General features: G+C 39.6%; 1 protein-coding gene across 4 annotated transcripts; it reads left to right on the top strand.

The window, feature by feature from the left end:
* Positions 1 to 1888: 1888 nt before the first annotated feature.
* Positions 1889 to 27248, top strand: bsk146 (brain specific kinase 146). 4 transcript variants are annotated; one of them, XM_088439167.1, is made up of 6 exons: positions 1889 to 2090; positions 2302 to 2407; positions 17906 to 18173; positions 18244 to 18446; positions 20128 to 20319; positions 20412 to 27248. In XM_088439167.1, the coding sequence occupies exons 3-6, from the start codon at positions 18002 to 18004 to the stop codon at positions 21114 to 21116; spliced, it is 1272 nt and encodes a 423-aa protein (XP_088295293.1). In that variant the 5' UTR covers positions 1889 to 2090; positions 2302 to 2407; positions 17906 to 18001; the 3' UTR covers positions 21117 to 27248. The 4 variants fall into 4 exon arrangements, with proteins under 4 accessions (XP_088295293.1, XP_088295291.1, XP_088295292.1 ...); XM_088439165.1 differs by having other exon boundaries at positions 2286 to 2407; XM_088439166.1 differs by having other exon boundaries at positions 2205 to 2407.
* Positions 27249 to 28000: the final 752 nt, after the last annotated feature.

Here is a 28000-nt window from a genome sequence, read left to right as displayed (position 1 = left end):
TGTACACTTGGCACCAGGAAACCCCAGGCACGAGGTTCTTAAATGGCGGTACCCCTGAAGGTACTTGAAGGCAAATAAACATTAAAAAATACAGGAAAAATATTGAAATAATTAAAAGTTTCAGGAAAATATAAATTCATAAAACAACTTATGTTGAGGTGATTATTCATTTTCATTATTTTAAAAGCCCAGATTCTCTCGCATAATAGAATGCTTTGAACCAACTTGTCATGTACCAAATTAGCTGTCAAATTAATAATTTATCTTTGTAAAAAGACTGTTACGATGATCCAAAAGAGGACACTTTAAGTTGGATATTTTTCTGTGGACAAATATTTATAATTATCTCTTTTGTTGATTATTTTTTGTGGTTAAATAGTTATTAATAATTAAGTTAATTATTTATTTTTGTGACGTGATCTCTACTGTAATCACAAAACAGGATGCTTAATGCTGAATATTTTTCTGCGGACATATATTTATAATTATTTCTTTTTGAGAACAGGTCTGACACTATGTACATTTCTTTTGTGGACAGATATTTATTAATAATGAAGCTAATGATTTATTTTTTGTGAACAGATCTCTACTGTCATTCCAAAAGAGGACATTTTGTGTTGATTGTTTTCTGTGGACCAATACAAATAAAGTTTGAAGGGTTCTCAAGTTTAATAAATCAAATATTGATGGCATGTTTTAGGTCTTTTTTAATTAACTATTTAAAAGAAAAGAAGGGCGAGCTGTCATCTGGCAAAACCTCTGGTGTGGAATACTTAAACTTCTCCACATGGGACAGGACCCCAAAGAGGGCACCCCAACCTTTTTTGACTGAGGAACACGGTCTCAGATTTGGAGGTGCTGATACTGCTTCACACTCGGCTGCAAAACGCTCCCTTGAGAGTTGGAGGTCATGGTCTGAAGAAGCCAACAGCACCGTATCATCCGCAAATAGCAGAGATGTATTGCTGAAGCTCCCAAACCGGACCCCCTCAACGCTTTGGCTACACCTAGAGATTCTGTCCATGACCCTCACTGGAAACAAATTCAACTTACTGCCGAAAATGTGGACCATTTTGAACACTACACTACTCCTCCTGATACCAAGGTACGGCTTTCTGACAGACCCTCCTCTCAAGCACCCCTGAATAGATCTTACCAGGGAGGCCGAGGAGTATATTTCCACTATAGTTGGAACACATTCTACGTTCCCCAAATCTCCCTTTTTTTTTCTTTTTTAAATGAAAACAAAAAGCTAATACGAGTATTACTAAATAGAGGAAAACAAAATAAATTAACAAAATTCAATGGAACAAATACTGTATTATCATTTATATTGTAATTATACGTCAGCGATTCTGATAGTATTAAACTCACTTTGGTCAAAAAGCCAAGTTGCGCTTACCAATTCCAAACGGTTATCAAACTTATTTTAAGACAGGGTTAGATAGGAAAAAAACATTTGCCAAAATCATTATTATTCAGTACATGCTGCAATTTAAAATTTTGGTATTGATTTTAGCAAGAATTCTGGAAGCTTGATTTGCTTTTGTGGCCTCATCTAGTGATCTAGCTCTAGCTCCTGCGTCTTGTTAAAACCATCAGATCTGCTCACCACTATATTTGAATTGGTTGCTCTCATTAAAAAACAATGATGAAATATGTACATGCCTGGGTAAATATATTGTGCTTTTCTCACAAGCTGTGACAATAAAAGAAAGCTGAATCGCACAATGTCAGAGTTATTCTGTACGGAGACAGGCAGCAGCCGCTGCGCCCCGGCTGTGCCTTGCTGCCATTGGCTAATGCTTGGCCGAAGGGGCGGAGCTACCCCTTCCCATTGTAGCCTCCCTTCACTCCCTCCCCCCTCTCCTCCTGGAGGACAGAGCGATGCGGAGACAATAGGACTGGGAGAAGCCGGCGGAGGAGGCTATCGCGGATGCTGACGCTCCCAGCTGCTCGGTGGACGTGGACGTCGGCTCGGGCTCGCCCTTCTTTCTAGTATGCGGCCTCACCGCAGTCTACCTTGTTTACCAGCCGTTCGGACGCATCGCCAGGGAGGACTCCGCAGCATCATGGGCATTTATTCAATGGTGAGCATCCGAAGCCTTGTTTGCGCTAGGCAAATTCTTGTGATTATATTTGGCTCAAATCTGAGCATCGGCGGCACAAAAGATGACCCGTCTTCTTTTGTCATTGATGTCAAGCGCTCCATCGCCCTGAATGTGGGGGTAGCCAGGTGTCTGCAGCATTGTGCGTATGTGTGTGTTTGTGTGTGTATCATTCAGCTCTGTTTCCTCTGAGTCAGTGCAGTCTGAGGACACACTGCAGGTGGGGAGCGTTGTGGCTGATTGCTGAGGGGAACAACAAAGCAGAATGGAATTATTCCCTCGAAAACTCAACTCAAAAGGTCCGGTCTGTATATGTTTTTTTTTGTTTGTTTTTTTATGATTTCAAAAAATAATAGAACATCAGCCTTCTTTTAGGAATAATCCAAAAATATATTATCAAATTTAATGACAGCTGTCGATAATCCAATAATCATTTAGAGCTACTCCTCAGTTTATTGTCAACAATTTCAGCATAGAGCAAAACATGCATCAGATAAAGTAATAATCACAGGTAAAGTGCATCAATCCTTTCACCCAAAACTATTTTGAGGTCATAGAGCCATTGTTCAACTTCAAGGAGCCACATTATGGTATTTCCAGTTTTTTACTATGAAATATTTGCAAATCAGAGTGAAATCTTACCTTTGCTAACATCAGCGATTTCATTTCTTATGATATATGAGTTTCTTTGGTAGCAAGATATTGAACCTGGAAGTGAAACATCTGGTTTACTCAAACAACACCCCCACTGAAGGGGACCACCCATGAAACAATAAAAATGAAAAAAGCTAACATAGCCTTGGGCTATAAAAACATATGGGCTCATCATAAGAACTTAGAAGCAGGATAAAAATGCCACATTAAGAAGCAGTCTCTACACAGCAATAATATGCGATTCATCATCACACATGCTACAATTTTAGTGATCGTGGAATTTGCACCAGCTTTCATTTTTAATTTCATGGCAAATACACTCTTGTATTGGTCAAGATTCAACATGCACTTTAATGACAGTCAAAAATGCCTGCTGGTTGTGTGTGATACCAAAAAAGGAATTCCAACCAATTCTTGTGAAGAGTTTCATCTTTGGGAAGGCAAAACAAACTCACATTCACACATTTAACCACTTGGATATTTTCTACAGTAAAACTTTGTAACGAATAAATAAGATGTTGTTGTTTACTTGGCCGACTCGGTGCAAAATCCCTCCCTTCTCCCAGCTGCGGTGCTAAAACGAAAAAGAGGCATGACTTCTAGGTCGATGTGGGTGTGTGTTTGGTCTGCACGGGCGTGGTACGAGGGCCTATCTCAACATCCTGACATCATTGAGCAAAATGCAAATCCTTTTTATCTGCTCAAGCGGAGCCGGCACTAAGAGTGTAGCATCACGCAAGAATTATCGGAGATGAGTCAAGGAAGAAAAATAACACTTTGGTGGTGGTTAGGGTGACTAATTAACATTGTAACATGATTAAAAGCTCCCAAAATTAGAGTTTTCATGAGAGGCCCCCTTTCCGGGCAACACGATGGAAGATAGGTTAGCAGGTCCGCTTCATAGTATAAAGGACATGGGTTTGATTGCGACTCCGGCCTTCGTGTGTGGAGTTTGTGTGTTCTCCCCGTGCCTGCGTGGGTTCTCTCCTGGCACACTGGCTTCCTCCCATATTCCCCAAATCATACATGATAGGTTTATTGGACACGCCAAATTGCCCTTAGGTGTGACTGGGTGTGTGAATGGTTGTCTCTGTGTGCCATGCGATTGGCAGGAAACCAGTTCAAGGTGTCGAAAACAGCTCGTATAGGCTCCAGCACACCTGCGACCCTCGTGGGGATAAGTAGCTCAGTTGAATGGATGGTGGGCCCCTTTAAATATGTTTGAAAACTCCAGAATTTTTTTTTTAAATTGGGTAATGGGTAGATGGGGGTAAAAATGATATTCATAGGTAGAGATGTAACAGTTAACTGAATAATGGATAACTACAGTGGACCCCCAGGTTACGGCGTTCCTGGCTTACGTCACTAAAATGCTGGTTTGCTATCGGTCGCTGTCACGGCGTCACTAAGATGCCTGTCTGCTATTTGTTGGCATCACTAAGATAGTGGTCTGCTATTGGTCAGTGTCACGGTGTCCCGGTATGCTTAAAACTTGATCCCATGTGTGTGCCTACAATATGGTATTTATTTTACTTTTTAGTGCTTAACTCAAACTTTAGTTGGTTAGCCATGGGTTCCAAGATTGCTAGGGATGTTAAAGGCAGAAGTAAGAAGATTATTAGTATGGAAACCAAGCTGGAGGTAATCAAGAAACACAAAGAAGGCTAGGCTACCCTTTCAAGGGATTATGGCCATAAATTGCTCAAGTCATGCCACTCCAAAGGTAAATACAATTTCATTTTTCCTTTATATATTTTTATTTACGATGTTATTTAATTATATATGTGTATATTATATATAAGTAGCAATTACTATAGTACTAACTATACTTTGTGCATTCGGTACACATGCTACAACTTTGTTACTAATTTTTAATAGGTATACCTGTAAAACATTTTGATGTTTTTATTTGGGATTTTATATGCATTACTAATTACCATAGGTTTCTGTTGTCTGCCATACGACGATTTCGCCTTGCGATCCCAACTCCGGAACAGATTAATTTTGTATGGCAGGGGGCCACTGTAATTGATTATAAAATTAATTGAAAAATATTTTTCATTTACATACATTTTTAACCTAAAATTGTCCAAATCACCACAATATTAGCCTTTTTTAAATTATTTGATTCCGTTTTTTTTAAGTGTTGGAACACATACATAAATGAATATGAATATATATATATATATATATATATATATATATATATATATATATATATATATATATATATATATATATATATATATATAGTATTTTAATGTTTAATTCAGAATAAAAATAGAACAATATTTGAAATAAACCATTTCTATGAAATTATAAGAGCCACAAAAATCAAATAATAAATCATCAAGCATGTAAGAGTGAATTGTAATGAATGATTGTATTCGGAACCCGACGCATGCTCGATGTATTGATTGGGCCAGGTGATGCGTGTGAGTGCGCAACATGTGCAGCTGATCAAAGTGAGATTAAAGTCTGACATTTGGTGGATATTAAAAAGCAGATACACTCCAGCATGATGAGTCACAGCTCACAGTGGGACACAAACACAAAAGCCAAGAAGATGCTGGCAGGCATTATGGCTGGCAACGCACGCTATTGTTGGTACTCTTCTCAAAATACAGACAGATGTCATCATCGTGTACTCTTGCAAACTGTTCATCTGGGATGTGATCATTATGATGATATGTAGCTTTATATACTGTTTATCTTACTATTATACACTCAGACCGGCAAAGACAGACCATTGTTTAACTATACGGTTGAGTTATTCTATGTGCTATTCTAAACACAGCATTCTGATTAATATTGCATTGGTGAAATGTGAATTAAGTAGCAAAGTCTGGCCATTTTTAACTCTTTCTGGGGGCAGCCATTTTGGCACTTGTCAACTGAAAATGACATCATCACAGTTGCTCGGAGCTTCTGTAACTACCAATTACAGATCAGCTGTGTTGGTCATAGGACATTCACAAACTAGGAATTGATTGGTTGTTACTTGATCCCTGAGAAGATTTGATGTCACAATTGACACAAGTGACAAAATGGCCTCCTTCTGTGATGAATGAAAACGTTTCGAAATATTAATCAGAATACCTTGTTTAGATTTGTGAGGCTGCTTAGAGCGGTGGTTCTTAACCTTTTTTCACTTGATATATGTTTTAAGTAACCCGTAACCAGTGCAAAGCATTTTCGGGTTAAAAATAGAATAGCTTAAAACATGCGAGCAGTGTCTGATTAATTAAACTTTCAAACTTCATTTGTATCAGTCCACAAAAAAATAACCAACCCAAAGTATCCTCTTTTGCATCAAAGAAGAAATCTGTTCTCGAAAAAGAAATATTAATAATACTATTTTTAAGTATTTTAAATAATCAATATAAAGTGTCAGACCTGTTCTCAAAAAAAAAAATAATAATATATATATATATATATATATATATATATATATATATATATATATATATATATATATTAATAGTATTATTAATATTTCTTTTTCGAGAACAGATTTCTTCTTTGATGCAAAAGAGGATACTTTGGGTTGGTTATTTTTTTGTGGACTGATACAAATGAAGTTTATATGTATGAACGAGTATTTGTGACATGACATAAACCATCCTGTTACAGTAGAGGGATCTGTTCAAAAAAAGAAATTGTTAATTAATTAATATGAAATATTTGTCCACAAAAAATAATCAACAAAGTGTCAGACCTGTTCTAAAAAGAAATAAATATGAATAAATATTTCTCCACAGAAAAATATTAAACCTAAAATATCCCCTTTTTTGTCAAGACACAACCGATTCATCGTGTCAATTTGTGATGACGCGTCCAGCAAAACCGAAGGAAGACTTTTTGAAACAGCACGGAGATGGAGAATACAAGAACACAACGCTAGCCAAATTCAAGCTGAAGAAAGCCAGATTGGATGAAAAAGCTACTCTGACTGCTCTTGGAATTGTACCTATTAAACAAACCAATACTATCGCCATTGGTGAAACACTCGTAAAACCGGCTGCGTTGAACGCACCATTGTTACGCATTGTGTTCTGCACAGGCATTTGCAACGTTTGCAACAAAAACCTTGCCTCCAAAAATGGCAGAAGTACTAAGAAGTTTAGTGGAATGTGTGAACTATGCAAGTGCCCCGAAAATAGTGCTCCGAAACACTGCGTCGTCAGTGAGCTGTGCAAAGACATGGACTGGAATTCGAGGTGCTTCTGTATCATTCCAATGTTTGATTGTTATCCCGAGGACAGGTGTTGAATAGTATTCTTGCCATGTGTGTGGAATTCGCCCTGTTTGTGCAAAAGCACCAACATTGTCATGCCGATGACTTCAGGAATTATGAGTTTATTCTCGTTTGAGCAGCAGGGTGGTGGAGAAAACTTGAAGGTGTTTCAAAATAGAAATGACGAACAGAGAAACACGACTTTGCAAACTATGCCCTTCTGGATGACTGTGTAAGTAAGACGCATGTGGAATTGGAGACTTCTCTGTACCCATGCAAGCAATTGCCACACACTCAGATAACCTTGTAAAGTCTCTTGACAGATACTGTAATTCCCTACAAGAGAGTCATCCATACCATCGCTTCAAGCCAAGCTAGAGCAGGGTAGCCAATCAGGTGTTAGGAACTGCCCATCGAACTTTGACGGAAGAGGTTGACAGATACAATGAATTTATTAAACACCGCCTGTTGGCGGAGTGTTTCATGAATTCATTCATCGGTCAAACTCGCTTGTCAAAGCCTGTTTAGCTCAAATCTTGTCCAATCCAATGCTTTGGCGTGAAGTGGTTGGAAACACGGCGACTACGATGACAAATGAGTTTTGTGAGCTTCTGAGCGAGTTAGGTAGAGATGTTTTAGACCTTGCTGAGAATGTGAAAGCAGGGCCTGCACAAAACTATTTGATGCAATCGAAAGTGGAGGAATGTATTGAAGTTGAGGTATTTCTGCACTTGCCATTGACAACATTGACCCAAAAGTGTCCAAAAAAGTACTGTTTCCTCTGAGGAACAAGTCAACCGCGCTTATATATTGACCCCTCCTTTTTTTTTACTTCAATTTGGGTGAATTTGAAAAACACGACTATAATTCTACCCCTGACTTTAGTGGTTACAAAGATCCGGCTGCCCAAAAAAAAACACATGGTGTGTGTTATTAAAATGACCAAACGATGGTACTTTTAGATGCATTCCTTTATCGTATATCGAATAACATACTGTGCTGTTATGGGCCGGGGCGGAAACGGGACAATGTGTGCATTGATGCAAATGCTGAAACTAATGTTACAACAATAAAATTATTTGACATTCCAATGCTTTATTTTTCGGACGAAGCTGAATATGAATTTGTCGAAAAGCTTTAAAAGTTATCATCACTATCTGAAAAGCCAAATAGCTCCTCCCATTTAACACCTGGACGTCCTCTACTATCTCCTCGTCTTCTCTTGGGACCCGTCCAATTTGTTAATGTTAAATGGAGGTCTTCAGAGATGATTTGCAGATTATCTTACTTGGGACATTCTTTTCCCAGTTGACGACTGCTCTGAAATCAGAATGTCCTTTGGTTCCCCCTCCCCATCTGCCGACATCCATTCCGTTTTTTTTGGGCGCATGTTCAAGGGCTGCAGGAGACAATTCAAGCCGTCTTTTCCTTTTCATAATGTGTCAAAGTCCGCCAAAAAATTCTCCACGCAGCCCTGTTGAGTGGCGCTTGACGAAAGTGCATTTTTGTGATGTTCTGTTCAAACGCTGTAAAACGAATACATACTATAACAAATTAGTGGTGTACTGTATTTAATCATTAAAAGCCTTGTAAATGACATAATAGTACTTATTTTGCATTTGATCGAATGTTATTCAAACACAGATGTGTGGGGAAAAAAAATTGGTCTGTTTTGAGTTATGCGGTTATAAGTTGACCCCCCCAATATGTCGGTTAAAAAAAAACTCAACTTGTACTCAGAGAAATACGATACTCCACATTGGTTGTTCTGTCTTGGCTTGAAGAGCAGGGTAACCAATCAGGTGTTGGGACCCACCCATCAAACTTTGACGGGAAACTTTGACAGATCAAATTAATTCATGAAACGCTGCATCACAAAAAGTGAAATAATCAAATAGCTATATAATTAAAATTTGGTAACTTAATGAACTAACACCACATTTGATAACATATTTATTTGTTTAATTAATTCAAAATTTAAATAATTAATGACACTTTTATTTAATGTTTCATTTATTTATTGAATTTGGAACTTTTGGTCCTCCATACTATTGTCTGGCGCTATGCATTTGTGATAGGTGTGTTTCTTTGTGCAGAGATGTGAGGTCGGAATGAAGTAAAACTGTATTGGGATTTTGCTTGACTTAGATTTAGATATACTTCACCTTTAAGGCAGTTAAAAAAAATAACAAAACTTTTCAGACACAATAATAATAGCTCCTGGCTTTCTTCGTAGTTGTCAGCGGTTTGATACATCAGAAATCTAATGTGCTTCATTGGATTTCTTTTTCTGTCCTTACATACAGTAGCATTGTGCACAAATAAACATAGCCCATCAGAACTATTTGAGGACAGTTGGTCTGTCCTTCTCTTTCAGGTAGTTATGTAATAAATGTCATTTAAAGGTCAAATTGAAAACTTCTCATCATTAGCCTGATTTCAAATTTCAATGTGATTGACATCTTTGAATATTTTACCTCGGGCCCGGTAGGTAATTAAAAATTAAATTTGAGGACAAAGATGGATATTTTTTCCTCTGTTTATTTCACTCATGTACTACCTCCTGCTTATGCTGTCAATTTCATCAACAACAAAAAAAAAAATAGCAATTTTATTTAAATTGCCGACTCCTTTGAATGTCAGTTGAGTAACAAAGATGCTGATTATATTTGAGCCATATTTACAGCTCAGTTATGAATAAAGAGCGATAAATAAATTTGTACATATTGACCTACTTTTGTCTGACGAAACCAGATGATCAAATTCACCATCTTTGATGTAGTTGATGTGAGAGCAAAAAATAGCCACGTTAAAACGTAAAGACCAAAAGTTTTGTGTGATATGACGCCTGTTTTATTTTCTAATCTTCTACTGGACTTTTATTTCAAAGAAGATATGGGGCCTCTCTATTTTCTATATGTCTGTGGTAGATATCTCTAAGGGTACTAACATGGTTGTGGGTTGCAAAGGACTATATTACATTCCAGCTGAACGTTCAGCTGCCAGATGGAAAATTGCTTTTTTGTGTGCAATCGGACAATGTTTGGGATCAGGATGCTTTATAAGCAGATGATAACTTGTTTGAAGTGGCCCCTTGATGTGCAGGCACTCTTTTGAACCGGCAGTCCTCACAAAGGCATTGTCTGTCTTTTTATAATGTTGGAGAGTTTCTGTAAATGTTTCTAAGAGTTTCTGTAAAGGTTCTGTAAATGTGTGGGTAAATTGTTTGTCTATAACAGTGGTTCTCAAATGGGGGTCTTGAAGGAATTTCAGGGGGTACTCGAGAATTTAAATCAAACAAACCTGGAAAAAAAGATCTTATAAATAATTATTGAATTAATTGTTTCAGGAAAATAGACATTCATAAAACAAATTTTATGTTCAGTAGATTATTCAATTTCATAATTGTAAAAAGCCAGATTCTCCCCCACACTACAGTAGAATAATTTGACCCAACTCGTTATGTGCCACCTCTCGTTACCTGTCAAGTTAATGGCCTTATTTCCAAGTATTTTTTATTTTTTTTATTTTAAATGATAGATTTCTTCTATGATCCAAAACAAACAGGACATTTTAGGTTGATTATTTTTTGTGGCCCAATACAAATGATACTTGAATGGGTCTAAATTTTAATAAACCAGACACTGATGGCATTTTTTCAACTTTTTTTTTTTTTTTGGTTTGTTTTTTTTACTCAAAAATGCTTTGCGCTGGTTTGCACTAGGTTTGACAGGGGGTACATCTCGGTGGAGATTCACTGGTCTACAGTATGTGCCTTGGGATTGCTTGGTGATCAATCCCGGGTGTACAGTGGCATTATGGTGTTGCTTTTCACAACAATGTAAGGATTAGTTTGTCTTTTTACACGAACATGTTGACAATGATGGAAGTACAGCTCTATCTTTATTGATAGAAACATTTGTCCATTTGAAAGAAAATAGCTAATGTTGATATGCTTAATTGATTTGGACAAGGTTAAATGAAGCGTGTCTAACGTTTAAATTATTATTGAGAATTATTTTCAATTCAATTAGTATTTCCCCTACTGTAATTCCCTGAATATAAGACACACTTTTTTTTCCCCGAAAATGAAGGCCAAAAGTATGGGTGCGTCCTATAAACAGAAACTTAAAACTGAGTTGTTGTTTTTTTTAATTTAACACCATTCGAAGAAGATAGAGCTGTCATCCACATAAGCAGATGAAAATTATTACTGTATTGCAATTACATTCCACATGACAAAAACAAAGCCTTTTTCCTGGGATCTACCATGCTGTGAGCACTCTACACCTCCTGTTTTTGATTTAAACTAAAGATACGTGAAAGCTTAACATTTATGAGCTTTAGTTACTTTAGAAAACTATTGTTTGATTTGGCATTTTAAGACATGCATGATGACCCGAGAGCATCGTTTCTCAACCTGGATTTAAAAGCATTTACATTCAAGACACATGGAGTAGTATGTATTGAATGTTTATTTATTTTCTGACAATAAAGAACACCATCAAATAGGAGGACTGTACTACACAAAAGATAGAGACAAAGCTTTTTAAGAGTGACTTTGCAGGGGCATATGTGGCTTTGTTATTAGAGAAGATTTGACAGTTATTTTGAGGACAAAGTTAGAGGTATTCTTTAAATTTGTCATCACACTTTTCATACGCCAACACATGCACACACACCCGGCCACACATGGTGTGGCAGCTGCAACACTACATCAAACGCTTGATTCCAGAGAGAAAAATACACACTTGTATTTTGGAGGGAGACAAGGACAAAGATTCTTATTGGGTGGTCATTTATCACCCAAACTGATGAATTCCTCAGTGTGTCACATGCTCTTCCTGCGTACATCATCATACTCAAAGGTAACAATCCCACAGTGGAACCGAAGTCTTTGGAAGCAGATGATGACAAGGTCCTTCTGCTTTTTTCCAAGGTTGTTACCTTACTCTGCAATTTGCAGCTGCTCCCCCTTTTGTCATATTGTATTTATTGGAAAGGATGAGAGAGCAGCTGGATATCGAAAGTGTGTGTTTCATGGCAGGGGATATGTGCTGATGAATCATGGGCCAGCAGTATGAATATTAGAACTGTTTAGAGTGACAAGCTGTTCTCGGCTGCTTCCGGTTATGCAATAAATGTTCTGTGTGTGTGTTTCTGTAGAGCGATACTTGTGAGAATTGATTTGAGTTTTCTACTGACATAGTGAGGACATATTGGTCAAGTGAGGACATTTAAGCCGGTCCTCACTTGTTCAGTTGAGGGTCAAGGCTTGCTTTCAGAGCGTAGTTTTGAATTGGGGTTGAGGTTTGGGTAAGGGTTAGGTTTAGGCCATAATTTCTCATGGTTAAGGGTTAGGAGCTAAACGCATTATGGATGTCATCACAAGTATACTGTAGCCATACAAACATATTTGTGTGTGTGTGTGTTTCCATTTTAATCCATCTGCATGTATGTATAGGATGTGCATCTCAAGGCAACCAACAGGATAACTGCGACACAGCTTTTAAAGTGTGTGTGAGTGTGTGTCTTTGTGGCGTGCATGCGTGTAGGTGTGTGTGTGCGCATACACATTAAGTGTGGCTTTTTAAATGTCTTCAGCCTTCACGCCATATAATCAGCATCTAATAAGTTGAGTATCACACTGTAGGTGATAGCGTTTGCAACATTTGCTAACCTTCAATATACAAACACAACTATTGAATTAAATTGACGTCCATGGATTAAAGAGCAATTTGTTCTCCAAAATGTCTATTATAACATTAGATTTTATGTCTAAATAAAGTGCTGCAAACATAAATCCTCCATTACAATTATACAAGTTTTAATCCAGCCTGCAAGATGATTTGGTGGCACATAAAAAAAAAAAAAAAACAGGATCGAACCAATTAGTCCACTGTCAATCAATAGACAAAAATTCTTCCTATTACAAGCGATGTCCAGATAAGCAGTGCAACTTACAAGCAGAAGTGACCAGTTGCCACACTTGTGCAATTGATTGATTGATTGATTGATCGCTTCAGTGACAGTAAGTGGAACACTAGTGTTCACATTAGCGTTACCATCCAGCTTGATTGTTCTACTGCTTCTATCGCCCCAAAGAGATTCCCAATGAGCAGGCATTTTTTTGGTCCATGTTGTATTATACAAACCCACTTCCAATTAAGTTGGGACGTCTTGTAAAATGAAAACGATGTTCGTGTTTAAAACCCCTCATTTCAAACCGATTTGGGCCATTGATATGTCTAACAAAAAGCATGAAAAGAAAACACTAGGAGGCTAAAAATGACTATAGATTGTCAAAACCTCACCATGTGTTCACTCCTAAATGCTTGCAAATGGGATTTATTTGATGCCTGCCGCTGTCAAAAATGCTGGGAGAGGGCCGAAAAAAGACAAGAAGACTTGACGAATGCTCAAAGAACACCTCTTTCGATCATTCGACTGCCAAAGAGGTTAATTAAAAACAGGTGAATCTCATGATAGGGTTTAAAAGGAGCATGCTCAAAAGGCTAAGTCTTTCACAAGCAAAGATGGGGCGAGGATTCCCGTTTTGTTAGCGATTACATGAAAGAAATAGTGTGACAATATTTCTTGACCTTTAACTGTGAGGAATTGTGTCCCAATGAGACATTATTACAACATTTTATTCCAAATGTCGTCATTCAGGGCTGGACGCTGCCTAATTCACACGCAGGTGAGGTCAACTTCATGTAATGCTGTTGAGAATTTCTGCCGTTCTCACAGCATGAGAGTACGTGTTAATACCTACATTAATAGCTACATACATTTAGTTTGGTCTTCACGGTGGAGTTTGTGTAGAAGCTTGGATTACTGTTTTTATTGCTATCACATCATGTCTCTATAACTCAGCCTCAGTCGTCGTGAGATATAGTTTTTTTGTTTGTTTTTTATGTCAGTGATTCAAAATAAATTATAAACCTGTCTTTCTTGTGCATATAATTCTTAACATTGACCACACAAAAGGAGCACATTTAAATTATTCCCCTGTAAACATACACCAAAACATTGAACAAGAACATGATTATGTATTTTTATTGTATTTTTATCCGTCATCTGAACTTAATTTTTTTTCCTCCACACTCCATGCAATGTACTCACATATCTGGGTTTTCTGCTTTGGGCTTTTGTTGGGTTTTGACTTGTCTTTTCCTGTTCTGGGTTGTTTGAGTTTTGTTCATGTTTCTCTTTCCCTTGTGTCAGTGTCTTGTTAGTGTGATTGCGTTCACATGTCCTCGTTGGCCTCCTTTTGCTAATCGCTTTTGCAGTCCTTCAAAAAAGCAGACTTGGTGTTTAGCCAAATAAATAATTTTCCAACTTTTACATTGGAAAGGAAGGATCATTTTTGTGCCTTTACAGACCTGTTATGAACCAAATTCCTAACTGAATCACGAATAATCTGTCCACTGTCTGCACTGTCCATTTGCACAATTGGGGCTGCAGTGATTAATCGACAAGTAATCAATTAACAAATGATTAAACAATCATTTCAATAATCCTTTCATGACTTAGTTTGATTAAAAACATTCCAAATCCCCAGAATTTCAGCCTCTCAAAAGTAATTATCTGCTTTTTGTTCATCCCCCATGTAAGCAGAATGGTGTTGAACAAAAACAAAACATTTGCTTTTACTATTTTTATCTCTTTTACATTAAAGACTGAATCTGAAGTCATTTGTTTTGCATTTTCTGCACTATCAATCCAAGCTATGTCATGGTATTCTCTCAACAAATGAACAAGTAAAACTCATCCAGTTCATCAATTAAACGACAAGGTATTTGACAGATTAAACAGGTATCAAAATAATTGCTTTAGGTTTTAGGTCCAATTTAATCATCGTATGATTGAAATGACACAATGACCTCTCAAAAAGTCGCAATCCTGAGTTTGTCAACTAAGCTTACAAAACTCGCGCCGTTTGTAAATAAAAGAATTTTTAAAAACTACCACTTGTTTGTTGATGCTCATGCTCACTTTAGGGTGTTACAAAAACACATTATACTAAAATGACTCAAAACATTTAATGTAGCGCTGCATTTGTGTCTCCCTGTGACACTTGAACGTGCTGAAGCGCAGATGAGCGCAACGCTGAGCAGCGGGGAATGAAGAACCTTACTGAAGCATTCTATGATTGAACTGGCCTAGTGTGACTTGCCCTCAGGCAGTCTTACTTTTCCAACTACCCATGATTCCAATGCATTCATGCAAGTCAGTCGTAGAATTGTTTCCTCTGCAAGGTGCAACTGGCTTCTAGGTCACTACAGTTGAATGTAGTATGCAAACATTATACTACAATGTCAGGAAAGTATTTTCTGGTCTGTTATGAAATACAGACTCACCGACATGACTAATTTCAAAGCTTTTTATTTTCTAGGTACTTGGCGCGCCGCATCAGGTAGATAGAAGCAGAGGTGCACATAATTTTTTTGGGGTGGATTATTACCCTGAGCAGCAGGACATAGTGTATGGTACGCACTTTTTTTTTTTTTGTTTGTTTTAATCAAAAACCGGTTTCCACAATCTCCACCTCATTGTCACTCCCACATTAGCAGAGCACTGTCTGTGTGTGTACACAGCGACCACCGCATTATTCAAGGCTGCGTCCTTGAAAAATTTCATAAGCGGTTCCTTTGGGACCTACCGTATTTCTCAAGTCAACCTCGCTTATAAGTCGACTGACCCGCTCCCTTTTTTACTTCAATGTGTGAATTTTACAAAAATGCAAGTATAAGTTTACCCCTGACTGACCTGATCATGGCAATTATAATGGTATGCATGGTGTGTGTTTTGACAAAATGACGGTACTATTAGACGCATTTGTTCATTGTATATTGAATAACATACTATTGTGGTTAGGGAGGAGAGGGGACACAAAACAAGTGCCAGGCAATGTGCGCCTAGATGCAAAGGCTGAAACTAATATTGCAACAATAAAATGAGTTGAAGTTTCAATGCTTTATATTTTGATACAGCTGAATATTAATTTGTCCAAAATCCCTAAAAGTCATCATCAACATCTGACTCCTGTTTAACTCCAGGCGTCCTCTCCTATCTTTTCCTCAATTGTTCAAACATCCTGGTTACTCTTCCATGAGTAGTCATCTTGGGACCCATCCAATTTTTTTGAAATGGAGGTCTTCAAAGATGATTTGCTGATCACCTTACTTGGAATGTTTTTTACTCAAGTGACGTTACTTATCAACTATTCTGAATCTTGGGGATTAAAGGCTTTCGCCTGCTGCCAATGCTGTTTACAACCCTAGTTCAACAAGCCATGAAAAAAAAAATATCAACTTTATTGTGTAAGGAAGTACTGTACAGTATTCATTGCCTTGCATCAGTGATGAACAATAATACAAACTACAAGCAGCATCTCACTTGCCCTTTAGTGACCAACAATTTGAAAAGAGAAATAACTACATTATCAGTTGAAAAATGAAAGCAGCATTTTTGTTTGTTGGCTCCCCATTGGCTCTTACCATTGGCTCTTACCATGAGAATGACTGCTACATGCAGAACAACAAAGGTCCCAATTTTGAGTCCTGAGGCACAGCTCTATAATCAGAAAGGACAGAAAAGGAGGCTCTAGCAATTGTGAAAATAATAGGAACATAATATGAGAATCAACCTTGGACAGGACACAGTTCTAGAATCTAAATGTCAAGACACCATTCTGCATTAGCTGGCTTGATTCCAAGTATTTTTAGCAATTAGAAATGTCATAATAATTCTTTACTGTCCATTAGATGCTTCTCCCTGTAAATGCACTCATTTGAAGTTGTACCTGGACATTCAATAGTACAGTGGTTCTCAAAGTGGGGTCCGCGGACCCCCAGGATTCAGTGGCCTGATGCAGGGGGTCCGTGAAATAATTTGGGTGATTCGGAATTGATTTAGTTTATCTTTTAACAGTTACGGATTTGTGCCTTGTTTGGCTTTCTATTTTGGTGCCACCTCTGGCCATTGTTGATAGTGCATTTTGTGGTGGGGAAGGACGGAGTGGCTTCAGTTGAGGGCAGTTCTCTGTTGGAATGTTTGCATTGATGCTGATATCCCCCAAATTAGTTGTTTGTCGGGCCAACTTGTGACTGTAGATAAAATGTATATAGTATTGCCTTTTATGTGTTTTTTTATGTGTTGTTAGCATTTTTGTTTGTGCTGGGTATTTCCTTTTGGTAAATGTTGGCATATGCAAGTGTTGTGCTGTACTATTGACACAACTAAATTAAAGAAGAGCTATACTCATTTGCTGCTTACTATCTACTTAGATAAAAGCACATCTAGGAAGGACAGAACATTGGGTTATTGATAAAAAATGTATTCAGTGTTCATTTTATTTTATATTCAATTGTGAAAGTCTTTGTGACTCTTCAATAAATCAGTCTAAGTGGCTTCAAATACTTTTAAAAATGAGAATTTTGAAATGTGTCAAAATGCATTTCATGCCTACAATTGCTTGCTAATGAGGCGATGAAGCTAGCAAAGTTAAAGTGGCATTTTTTTTTTTTTATTTGGGGGAAATTGACCCGCTTTGTTATAAAGGAGGTATGCAATTTGCAATTTCTATTTTCCAAAATACCAAATATACATGTTGCTGAATAAAAAGGGTACTTATGTTAGGCTCCCCCCCCCCCCCCCCCCCCCCCCCCCCCCGCAAACGTTTGTAATAGGGGACCATGGAAAATTTGCTTTGTAAAGGGGTCCCTAACTCCAAAAGGACCCGTGCACTAGTGCTCCAACATCAAGCTTTTGGGGGTAACAAGCTGTCACTTGGTTGGATTGACATCAACTCACTTAGTAGTTCAAAGTCAAAAAGGTTTCTCATGCTTGTTAAACATTCAGTTAAAAATACCATAATTTCAATCTTCTCATGTTTCTACAGTAATCTCAGCTGATAGCTGCTGCTGCTCTTGAACTGCCTTGGAATCCAGCTCTGACACTGTCCTCTTGCCGAGTCCCCCTGACCCCAGTCAACAGCATGAGTTCTTCTCCACTGACGTCACGAGCTAACATGGACATCCTGGATGAGCTGCAGCTAATCACAGCTCAGAACCTGGAGAAGGTAGAAGTGAACAAGTACTATGAAGTTATTAGAGAGCTGGGCAAGGGCACATATGGCAAGGTGGACCTGGTCATCCACAAGATCAGAGGTGAGGAATCCTCTTGAATACTCACATCGACTGCAAGAACTAATTATTGTTTTTATTTATTCCCACAAAGGTACAAAAATGGCACTTAAGTTCTTGAAGAAGAAGACAACCAAGCTGAAGTCGTTTCTGCGAGAGTACAGCATCTCGCTCTACCTGTCTCCTTGCCCTTTCATTATCAACATGTTTGGTATAGCATTCGAAACAGATGACTACTATGTCTTTGCGCAGGAGTACGCACTTGCAGGGGACCTATTTGACATCATTCCTCCACAGGTAGTCCATCAACATTGTTTCTAACCACTAAAAGGACATTAATCAAATTCATGAATAACAAATGTTATTATGGGTGGCATGGTGAAAGAATGCTTAGCAAGTCCGCCTCATAGTATAAAGGCTTTGTGGATTCATTTCAGGCTTCCTGTGTGGAACACACGTTCACAGAAAAACCCTAACTCCATACCTGCATGGTTTTTCTCCCACGTTCAGAAAAACATGTATGGAAGGTAGATTGGACACTACAAATTACCCTTAGGTGTATTTGAAAGTGTGAATGGTTTTTCATCTATTAGTGCCTTGGGATTGGTTGCCAACCAGTTCAAGTTGTCCCCCGCCTACTGCCCAAAGATAGCTGGCATAGGCTCCAGCACACCTGCGATCCTAGTGAGGATAAGCAGATGGAAAAATAAATGGCTGAACCATCTGTTATTACTGTAATGGCCACTCTGCATCAAGGATCTGAGTGATTGAACAAATCCTGATATGAGCTATTCAGTCCCTGGATGGAAAAATGAATGGCTAAACCAACTGTTATTAATGGGCAATTCTGCATCAAGGATCTGAGTGATTGAACAAATCCTAATATGAGCTATTCAGTCCCTGATGGCAGATGCCAGACTTTGTTTCGCTTTGACATCTTTTTTTTCTGTGAGGTATAGACTCAGCTGAGGTTGCCCTTTGTCACCAATACGGTTCATAACCCTTACAGGCAGCATATCTAGGTACAGCCAAGGCATGGAGGGAGCTTGATTTGGTGGCTGCTATCGTATCCTTGTTTTTCACAGATAAAGTGGTACTCTTAACCTCATCAAGCTGCAATATCCAACTCAAAGTAATTCGTAACTGGGTGTGAAGCGGTTGAGATAAAAATCGGTGCCTCCAAATCCATGACCATGGTTGTCATTCAGAAAAGAGTAGTGCCCTCTTCAGGTTAGGGATGAGATCCTGCCTCAAATGGAGGTGTTCAAGTATCTTGGGGTCATGCTCATGAGTGAGGAGAGGATGGAGCAGGATATCGAAAGGCAGATTGCCACAGTGTCTTCAGGATTCTGTATTGGTCGGTCGAAGCTCTCAATTTACCGGTAGCTTTTCCGACACTCATATATGGTCGCAAGCTGTGGGTTGTGACCGAAACAACAAGATGCAAGATACAAACGGCCGAAAAGACTTTTCTCCACGTAGGTGTCTGTGCTATATCTTAGAGCTAGGGTGAGACATTGGGTCATTTGGGAGGGACTCAGAATTGAGGAACTTAAAATCGAGGTGCTGCTCCTCTTCATTGAGAATAGCCAGATGAGCTAGTTCAGACATCTTGGTTAGGATTCCTCCCAATCACCTCCCTGGTGAGGTTTTCTGGACATGGACCAGAGGTGGCTCCAGGGATGACCCATGACACACTGGAGAAAACACACAGGAGGAACTTTGTTTTCCAGCTGGCCCCGGAACACCTTCAAATTTCTCTGGAAGACCTGGACATAACGGCAGGAAGAGAAGGAGCTCTCAGCTTCCCTGGTCAAGCTGTTGCCTCAGATAGGAGAAGAAATGTGATGGGTGGATGGATGGATGAGCATAGGACAACACAAAAGAGAACATAACTCTATATTGTACCTTGACTTTTGAACACCATGTCGACCAGTGCTGTATGTACTCAAGGATGTTCCTCTTTCAACTCTTTCAGGTTGGTCTCCCTGAAGCTGTGGCAAAGCGCTGTGTACACCAGGTAGCCATTGCTTTGGACTACTTGCACTGTAAGAAGCTGGTCCACAGGGACATAAAGCCTGAAAACATTCTTATTTTTGATCGGGAGTGTCGCAAAGTGAAGCTGTCCGACTTCGGCATGACCCGTCGTGCCGGATCGCCCGTGAAACGAGTAAGTAATAAAAAGATTCTCTAGTGAGGTTGGAACTTCGGAAATTACTGACTTTTTTTGTCTGAATTATCTGTTTTGTTCCGTGTCTTCAGGTCAGTGGCACCATCCCATACACGGCCCCTGAGCTGTGCGATGTGTCTCGCCATGAGGGTTTCTGCGTGGACTACAGCACTGACGTGTGGGCCTTCGGCGTGCTTCTCTTTTGCATGCTGACTGGCAATTTCCCATGGGAGAAGGCGCTGGCCTCCGACTCCTTCTACCAGGAGTTCATCCGCTGGCAGAGGAGGAGAACAAACACGGTGCCTTCCCAATGGAGACGCTTCACAGAGCAGGCTCTGCGCATGTTCCGCCGCTTGCTCTCAGTGGAACAGGAGCGCCGCTGCTCTGTCAAAGAGGTGTTCGGATACTTCAGCCACTCGTGGATGCTCGACGGCGAGAACAACAACAATGGCAATGGAGGCGGGGAAAGGGTCAGCGGCGGCGGGGGAAGCATGCGAGGGGAGGTGAATGACAACATGTCCTCATCTTCATCCGGGGAGGAAGACGAGGAACTCCTAGTGGAGCGGATGAAGCAGCAGACTCTGTCCCCCCTAGCCCCAGTGTCGCCCGTGGCCGCCGAGCGCAGCAGTGGCGCCACCAAGGGCACCACAATGGAATTGGGCACTGGCCACCATTTTGTGTCTGTGTCCACCAATAGCTCGGTGTCGTCGACCAACAGCTATGAGAGGATGCCGCGGGAGAACGGCTCGCCAGGGGGCCGCATGCTCGTGGCCACACCGATTGAGATATGCGTCTGAGCGCTTCCTTGACATTTTCTACGTTAATCCCGTTTCACCGGTGTGCTCTTCTTCTACCACTCATCCACCCATGAACATTTGATGTGCAGGCATGGAGAACAAGACACTGAACACCGTCGTCGTTGTTGTGGAAGCACATGACACAAGAGCTCTACGAAGCTGGAAAATACAACAGCAGACCAAAACGTTGTTCCTATAGCAATATTTTGTACAAAGCAAAAAAAAAAAAAAGAAAGCCAGGATGGAACATGACATCTTCAGTGGTTTACTGACACCTTCAAGTAGAAAATGCTTGAACTATATTAAGTCATGAAACAAGACATACTTTAACGAAGAAGGTCATTGTGTGTTTCCTTTCTTTTTTAACCAATCAGTAGGTAGTTTCCGGATTCAATTTCTAATTCAATCGTTTACAGAGGTGGGCACTTCGTCAGTACTGACGGACTGTCCGTCAGTCCGTCGCGGCCAGATACGCATTTTGCCAACAGACCGACAAATGATAAAAATGCTAAGAAAAAAAAGAAAAAAAAAGGCAATTTAAAATTAGAATTTGAATTTTTATCTGTCATTGTAATGGTTGGCCCACCATGCCCCTTTTTGCTTACTGAAAAATAATTCACCTTACTTGGATGTTCATCTGCTGTCTGGGTGGATCATTATAGTACAAACTAAAATCAACATGCTGTCAATGTGACAACAGTCAATTTACTGTAGCAACAGTGGAGAAATATGTTCAGTTCAATTAATAAACCGCATTGGTTCAATTCACAACTTGATATTGACAGCTACAATACAGCTGACCTTACCGGGGATTTATTTGTAGATGCTCCCTTTCTTAGTCCTGGTTTCAGGTTCCTTGCTGATAAGAGCATTCTGGGATGTGGACCGACATCCACCTTTTGAGTGTCATATCATGCCATCCAGTGGACATGATTGCTATTTGCACTCTCGTCCCCTGCATTCCCTGAGATGCGGGATAATAAACATGATTGGGTATTATGGCCTAGGGTTAAACCCCTTAGCCGACTTTGTTTTCGTGTTAGCCTTATATTACTGTGTTGTGTGTCAATCCCAGTGTAACTGTAGAACCACAGACATTGTGTTAACAAATACTAAAACACAAAAAATGAGTAAGAGTGCAGACAGAAGTCGTTCAGCGCCTGAAGAATGACGGACCAGAAAAAAAAAGTCAAATGTCGCCCTCTAGTGGTGGTGGAAGGTTGGGCAAAAAGACACAGACGGACTGACGGATGATTACAATTTCGTCTGGCTTGCAAAAAAATGGACTGATGATGACGAAAAAGGGGCGGGGCTCTGATGAATGACAAATGTCAGACCAGCAAAAAAATAAAAAGTAAGTTGCCCACCTCTGATCATTTATTGGCTGTAGTGTCATGGTTTTGAGGTGCCACAGTAGATGACCGGTTAGCACATCTAACTCACGGTGCCGAGGTTGCGGCTTTGCTTCCGGCTTCAGGCCTACTTGTGTGGAGGTTGCATGTTTTCCCCGTGCCTCTGTGTGTTTTTCCCTGTACTCCGGTTTCCTCCCCAAATCATGCATGGTAGGTTTATTGAACACTCTAAAAGGTGGAATTGTGAGTGTGATTGGTTGTTCATGGATGGACAGATTAGAACTCTGTGCTTTTAATGTATCTACTTCACACACTTTCTACTCACTCTTCTGTTATCCCACCAACAATAGACATTTTCATTTATATTAACCCCGAACCCCAGGAAAAAAAGTCACTTATCACCTTAATAATGCATGATGACTAGCTCAGCAACTTTACAAACAAAGGAGGGGAAAAAATTGGAATCTCTTGACGTAGCACAATTTTTGCATCACGTCTAAGAGGGGCTGTCATGATCTATTGATGTTTTAGGGCTAAATCAAAAACAAAAGAAAAACAAAAAAAGATGAACATTAGTTTCTATTCAGTGTGTTTTAGTATGTTTGTATTAATGTATTGTACTCATAACACTTTCAATAAGTGGAACAAAAAAAAAAAGCCAAGCATGACTAGATAGCGCTCACAAGAGTAGTGAAATAAATGATTTTAGGAGCTTCTAAATGGTCACTTTAAAGTAACATAGTGGCATGGAAGTTTTTTTTAAATGGCATAAAATGTTATAATTTGTGAAATGCAACCTTTTAAAAAAGAAAAAGACACTAAACACTGCTTTTGGAGTGAGCCTTTTTGTGTCTTTCCCCATACATCTGCATGAAACTGAGCTAAAGCTAATGGTCAAAACTATATGAGTAGACTCAAGCAACACGCTTGGATTATCGTCACCGTCGTCATCCCAGCTGCTCCCAGATCAGCCAGCAAGTATGCAAAAAATGTATGTCGTGACAATCTCTGACCTCATTGGACTTGGAACAAAAGGACAAAGGAGAGACAAGGACACTGTGGATGCGCTGTTTTCCCCATCACGCAGCTGCGACGTTGTTTACTGCCGCTGCAGCACTTTACACTTGCTCACATGACCACATTAAGAAGAGTATTATCTCATCAGAACCTGAGAACTTGTGACAGTGACTTCAAATAAATATTAACAAGTAATCGTGGTCACCCCAAAAATCTGAGCAAGAGCCAGTTCATTTCACATCTTTAAACCACTTGCTTACCAATCAACAAAAACGTTACATTAATGGGACTGTCAAAGAAGCTTCATGTAAAAAAGCTTACCGTAGCTTAATGCCTGAAAACATTGATCAGTCCATTCCAAAACTATTATGTGCATCTCGATTCATACTCAATTCAACCACTGAAAATATTACAATACTCGCCCCAATATTTTGGATTGTATGGACATTTGGGATTTTCCCCAAAGGATGTATCCCCGCATCTTTACAAAAGACCATTTGAACCTTGGAAAATTATAAAACTATTGCCCTAATTGTTTGGGCTTCAAAGACTTTCAAGGTTCCCCCTCCGTTTAATTCATTGACTGCTAGCTACAGCAAATTACGTGCAATTTTAACTGGGCTGGCAGTGACTGAGTTTAACCCTTTACTGTGCATAGCGTCCGCTTTTGCCCCAATAGTCTTAACAAGCAAGTCCGAAAGCGTCCGTAGCAGACATTGCTTGAATTTCTCTAAAATCCTGAAACTTCTTGTCTGTTTAGGACATAAAAATAGTAAAACATGTGCTAATAAAGGCCGTTTTTGCCTGTCAAGAATATTGGGCGAAAGGGCAGCTGTGCCCAGTAAAGGATTAAAAGTGTCATTCTGCTTGATGTCAAAAACTGCGATCACTTGTCACCTAAATTCATCTATGCCCATGTCCCCCATTGCAAATATGTCAATATTTGAGATTTTATCGATGTAAAACATCTTCCTCTTTGTGGCCACTTAGTACAAAAGCTTAATGTTACCTGGTAAAGTCCCAATCTTACTGTATGTAGCAAAGAAATTCAACATTGCGGGATCGTTAAGGTGTTTTCAAGGTCACAAAATGTTTTGCCAGATGTGTGCTTGAGATCAAAATTTTCTTGTGGCAAGAAAAAAAAAACTTGCTCAATGTTTGGTGAACAATTTGTGAACATTCGCGGCCTTGAACAAATTCTGAAGTGATTACACATTTTTGCGAGTTTTGCTAACAGTCAAAAATGTTAGTCCCCTGGGTGGGATAGCGGCTTGGGAAATGTTAATTTTGCTGAAGATTGAAGTTTTCCGACAATAACCAATGCTTAGGTTTCTTGTTTGTTTTCGGCAGTGAGCATCTGTGGAGAGCGAGGGCCTGTATCATGGTATTTTCAACATTCTGCAGGTCATACAGATCAATCATAGAACTATGTCTAATTATACCACCTTTGGCACAATATCGAGTCCATTTCTTCTTAAATATGAGATTACTATATCTCATATTTACTATACTATATTGTGGAGAGCAATGGTAAGATGCCCGGTTCCCTTAAAGCATAGGTGTCGGGTTCCAGCCCTCGAGGGCCGCTATCCAGCATGTTTTCAATTTTTCTCTCCCCAACACAACTGATTCAAATAATTAGCTTATTAGTAAGGTCGGCAGGAGCTTGAAAATGATGCAATGAGCAAGAATAGGTGACGCAAAACATTTCTTTGGAGGAATATTTGATGAAGAAGCATTCTACCATGGTTAAAATCTCCAAGACGTTTAGATTATAAATGCCCTTTAACACCCCTAAAATGTCTTTGTTGTCGAGACAAAAAGGAACAAACACTTTCCTCTTGTTAATTGGGGCGTGTGCCAAGAGAGGAGGGAGAGAACCAGAGTCGCGATGAAAGAGAAAAAAAAAAGAGATTTGACCATGCGCTGTTCTGTGGTTTTATGCTGTTTTAGTGAATGGGAAGAGTCGCCTTCCGAGACCCGAGAAACCCTTTTTAATGTTTGCACATGCAATGGAGTGTTACCCAGGCAAACTTACCACAAACGGAGCTTGGTGTCTTTCCCAAAGTTTAGAAAATGTTTTGAATCGCACGGGTTGATGATCCCCACAGATACGCAGTTTGACTTTCCAAGAAATCTGTGACACACGCAGTGGGCGCGGGTGTGCAGTTATTGCGAAAGCCGCAACGCAGTAGGTGGAATCCCCGGGTGACACCCTACCATACTAGAAATTGCAGGTCCACGTGAGATCAATATCAATAATGGTAAGATTACAAGGGACTCTTATTTAAAACAAGATGGTCACAGCGGAATTGTGTGTGGGCATAGAAAAAAATAAAACAAATATAGTAAATGATAAAATAGAAGTGTCCATCCCCGTGCAATTGAGGGTTCATATGGATGCAAGAAATGGCAGGATTATATATTTTAAGATAAGAAATACTGTAGGCAGAGATCTAATGTCTTACTTTACTCGCTGGATACAGCATATGGGTCTAATTGTTTTAGCTCCCCAGAGAACCCGTGCTTAGGATAGGGCAATGTAGCTCCTCGTCTCCACGGGAGAAGTCAGCGGCCTCCGGGTGCCTCCGTCGCTCATGATGAAGAGTTTAGCCGGGTAGCAAAGTTGTGGCCCGAGTCCCATACTTTAAAATTCCTTCATGACCTCGCGGTAAGCAGATCGTTGAGCCAACACTTGGCTAGTAATCCTCGACGATGTGGATGGGGGCGTCCTTGTAGTTCAGCTTTCCTCCCGTCTCCCGAGCCTTACGCACAACCAGCTTGCGGGTCTTATAGCGGTGGAAGCAAATAAGTGCCCGAGGTTTAGCGTTTGGGCCTGGTTTAGCATTCAGCGTACGTCGAGTGCAATCGAGCTCTGGAGCTGTATTCAAAGTGTCCACACCAAGTAGTTTAGAAGTTTAGAAGGAAAAAAAAAAATCTGTTGGCCTTGGCCACTCCACGTCTACTGCCACCCCCAACAGGCGAATGTTATTGCGGTGTCTTCTGCTTTCCAAGTTGATTAGCTTAGCTCTGAGTTTAGCGGCCAAATCTCGCATTTCTGTACTTGTAGACAAGGTCTCCAGGGACACAATCCGTTGCTCATGGCTGTTAATCGTACATTGGATATGATCCAATTTTGTTTCCAGGTGATCAGTGGATGCGCTAAATTTAGTGGAGAGCAATGGTCTGTGCTCTTCCAATGTGGCCTTTCGTTAGCCGCGTCAATGTCCCGTCTTTTATTCCTGATTCCTTGTACTTCTGCTGGACGTTACAGATTTACCGAATTTAGCACCACAATGGCGATAGTTTGTGAATAGATATCAAAATCACGAGCGCCGAGAAACGCGACTACTCCAACTAGCCGTCAAACTGGAAGTCCCTGACATCAATATTGGCAGAAATACAAACAGTGTTCAATCGTTTTTAGAACTTACATGGTGTTGGATTAGATGAAGTAGTGACTTTTTTTTTTAACTCAACTAAAGCGTACAAGTTTAAAGGTGGATGACGAGATGATCCGCACCATACTGGAAATAAGAGATCTGTACAGTTGCCTCTGACCATCCTCCCAAATGCATCATTCCATCATTCTCAGAATGCACAGTAGTTAAGCTTCAGTCTGTGTCCAGTGGCATATTTCCCTGTGCTATTATTTTTGTGACTTTTTGTGAGTAGATGGCCACAAAGCACTCCAATATGTCTCTGCAATACAACTGTCTTCCTATTAAGTCAGATTTAGTCAATAAATTTCTCATTTAAGTGATCTATTTTCTGCTTGATTCATTCTCAAGGGCGCTGTTGGTTTGATGGCGAATATTTTTCTCCAAAATATTATATTGTTGATGTGGAATATAAAACAAAAAACTACATGATTAAATATTCATAATTAGCTTAGCATAATAACTCAGATGCCTGGTAACCTGAGTGAATACACATCCCTCGTCTGAAGACGACATTGGATATGTCACCATCGTATACGGTTAAAGCTATGGTCACATTTTGGGCAAGTGGTGAGCGCTACGCTGAAGAGACCCCCTCCCAGACAATCTGAACCTACACAGCGCATTAAGGGAAGCATCATTGTTAGAACGAGCCCTGAAAGTACCATTCGCACTATGAGAACTATGATGATGAGTGTATTTGCTGCTAAATTTGTGCCAGTTACAGTTCAATTGGCTCGGAGAATAATTGGCTCACAATTCCAGATGTGGGTCGATTGTTGACATGTGTTTCCGGACTGCATACTCTTCACGAGCCAGACATTGTTGAACTGCCTAACTTTATTGTTAATCAATAAACTCGTTAACCTAGCTCGTTTTGACCAATGTCTTAAATAACCAACAAAATACCCTAAAACAATTGTTTATTATCCAATTTGTCTCTTACTATATGGTTGGTTACCTTGTTAGGAGTCGTAAAAAAAAAAGGGGGTTAATATTTTGTTGTGACAACCTACCCATCATTTTAAATATAAAAATATGAAATGAATCACAAAACAATTATAGAAATATCAAA

The sequence above is a fragment of the Hippichthys cyanospilos genome, chromosome 17 (genome assembly GCF_059441005.1).
Source record: "Hippichthys cyanospilos isolate Australia breed blue-spotted pipefish chromosome 17, RoL_Hcya_1.0, whole genome shotgun sequence".
Classification (NCBI taxonomy): Eukaryota; Metazoa; Chordata; class Actinopteri; order Syngnathiformes; family Syngnathidae; genus Hippichthys; species Hippichthys cyanospilos.
This window is presented reverse-complemented; position numbering and strand designations above follow the sequence as displayed.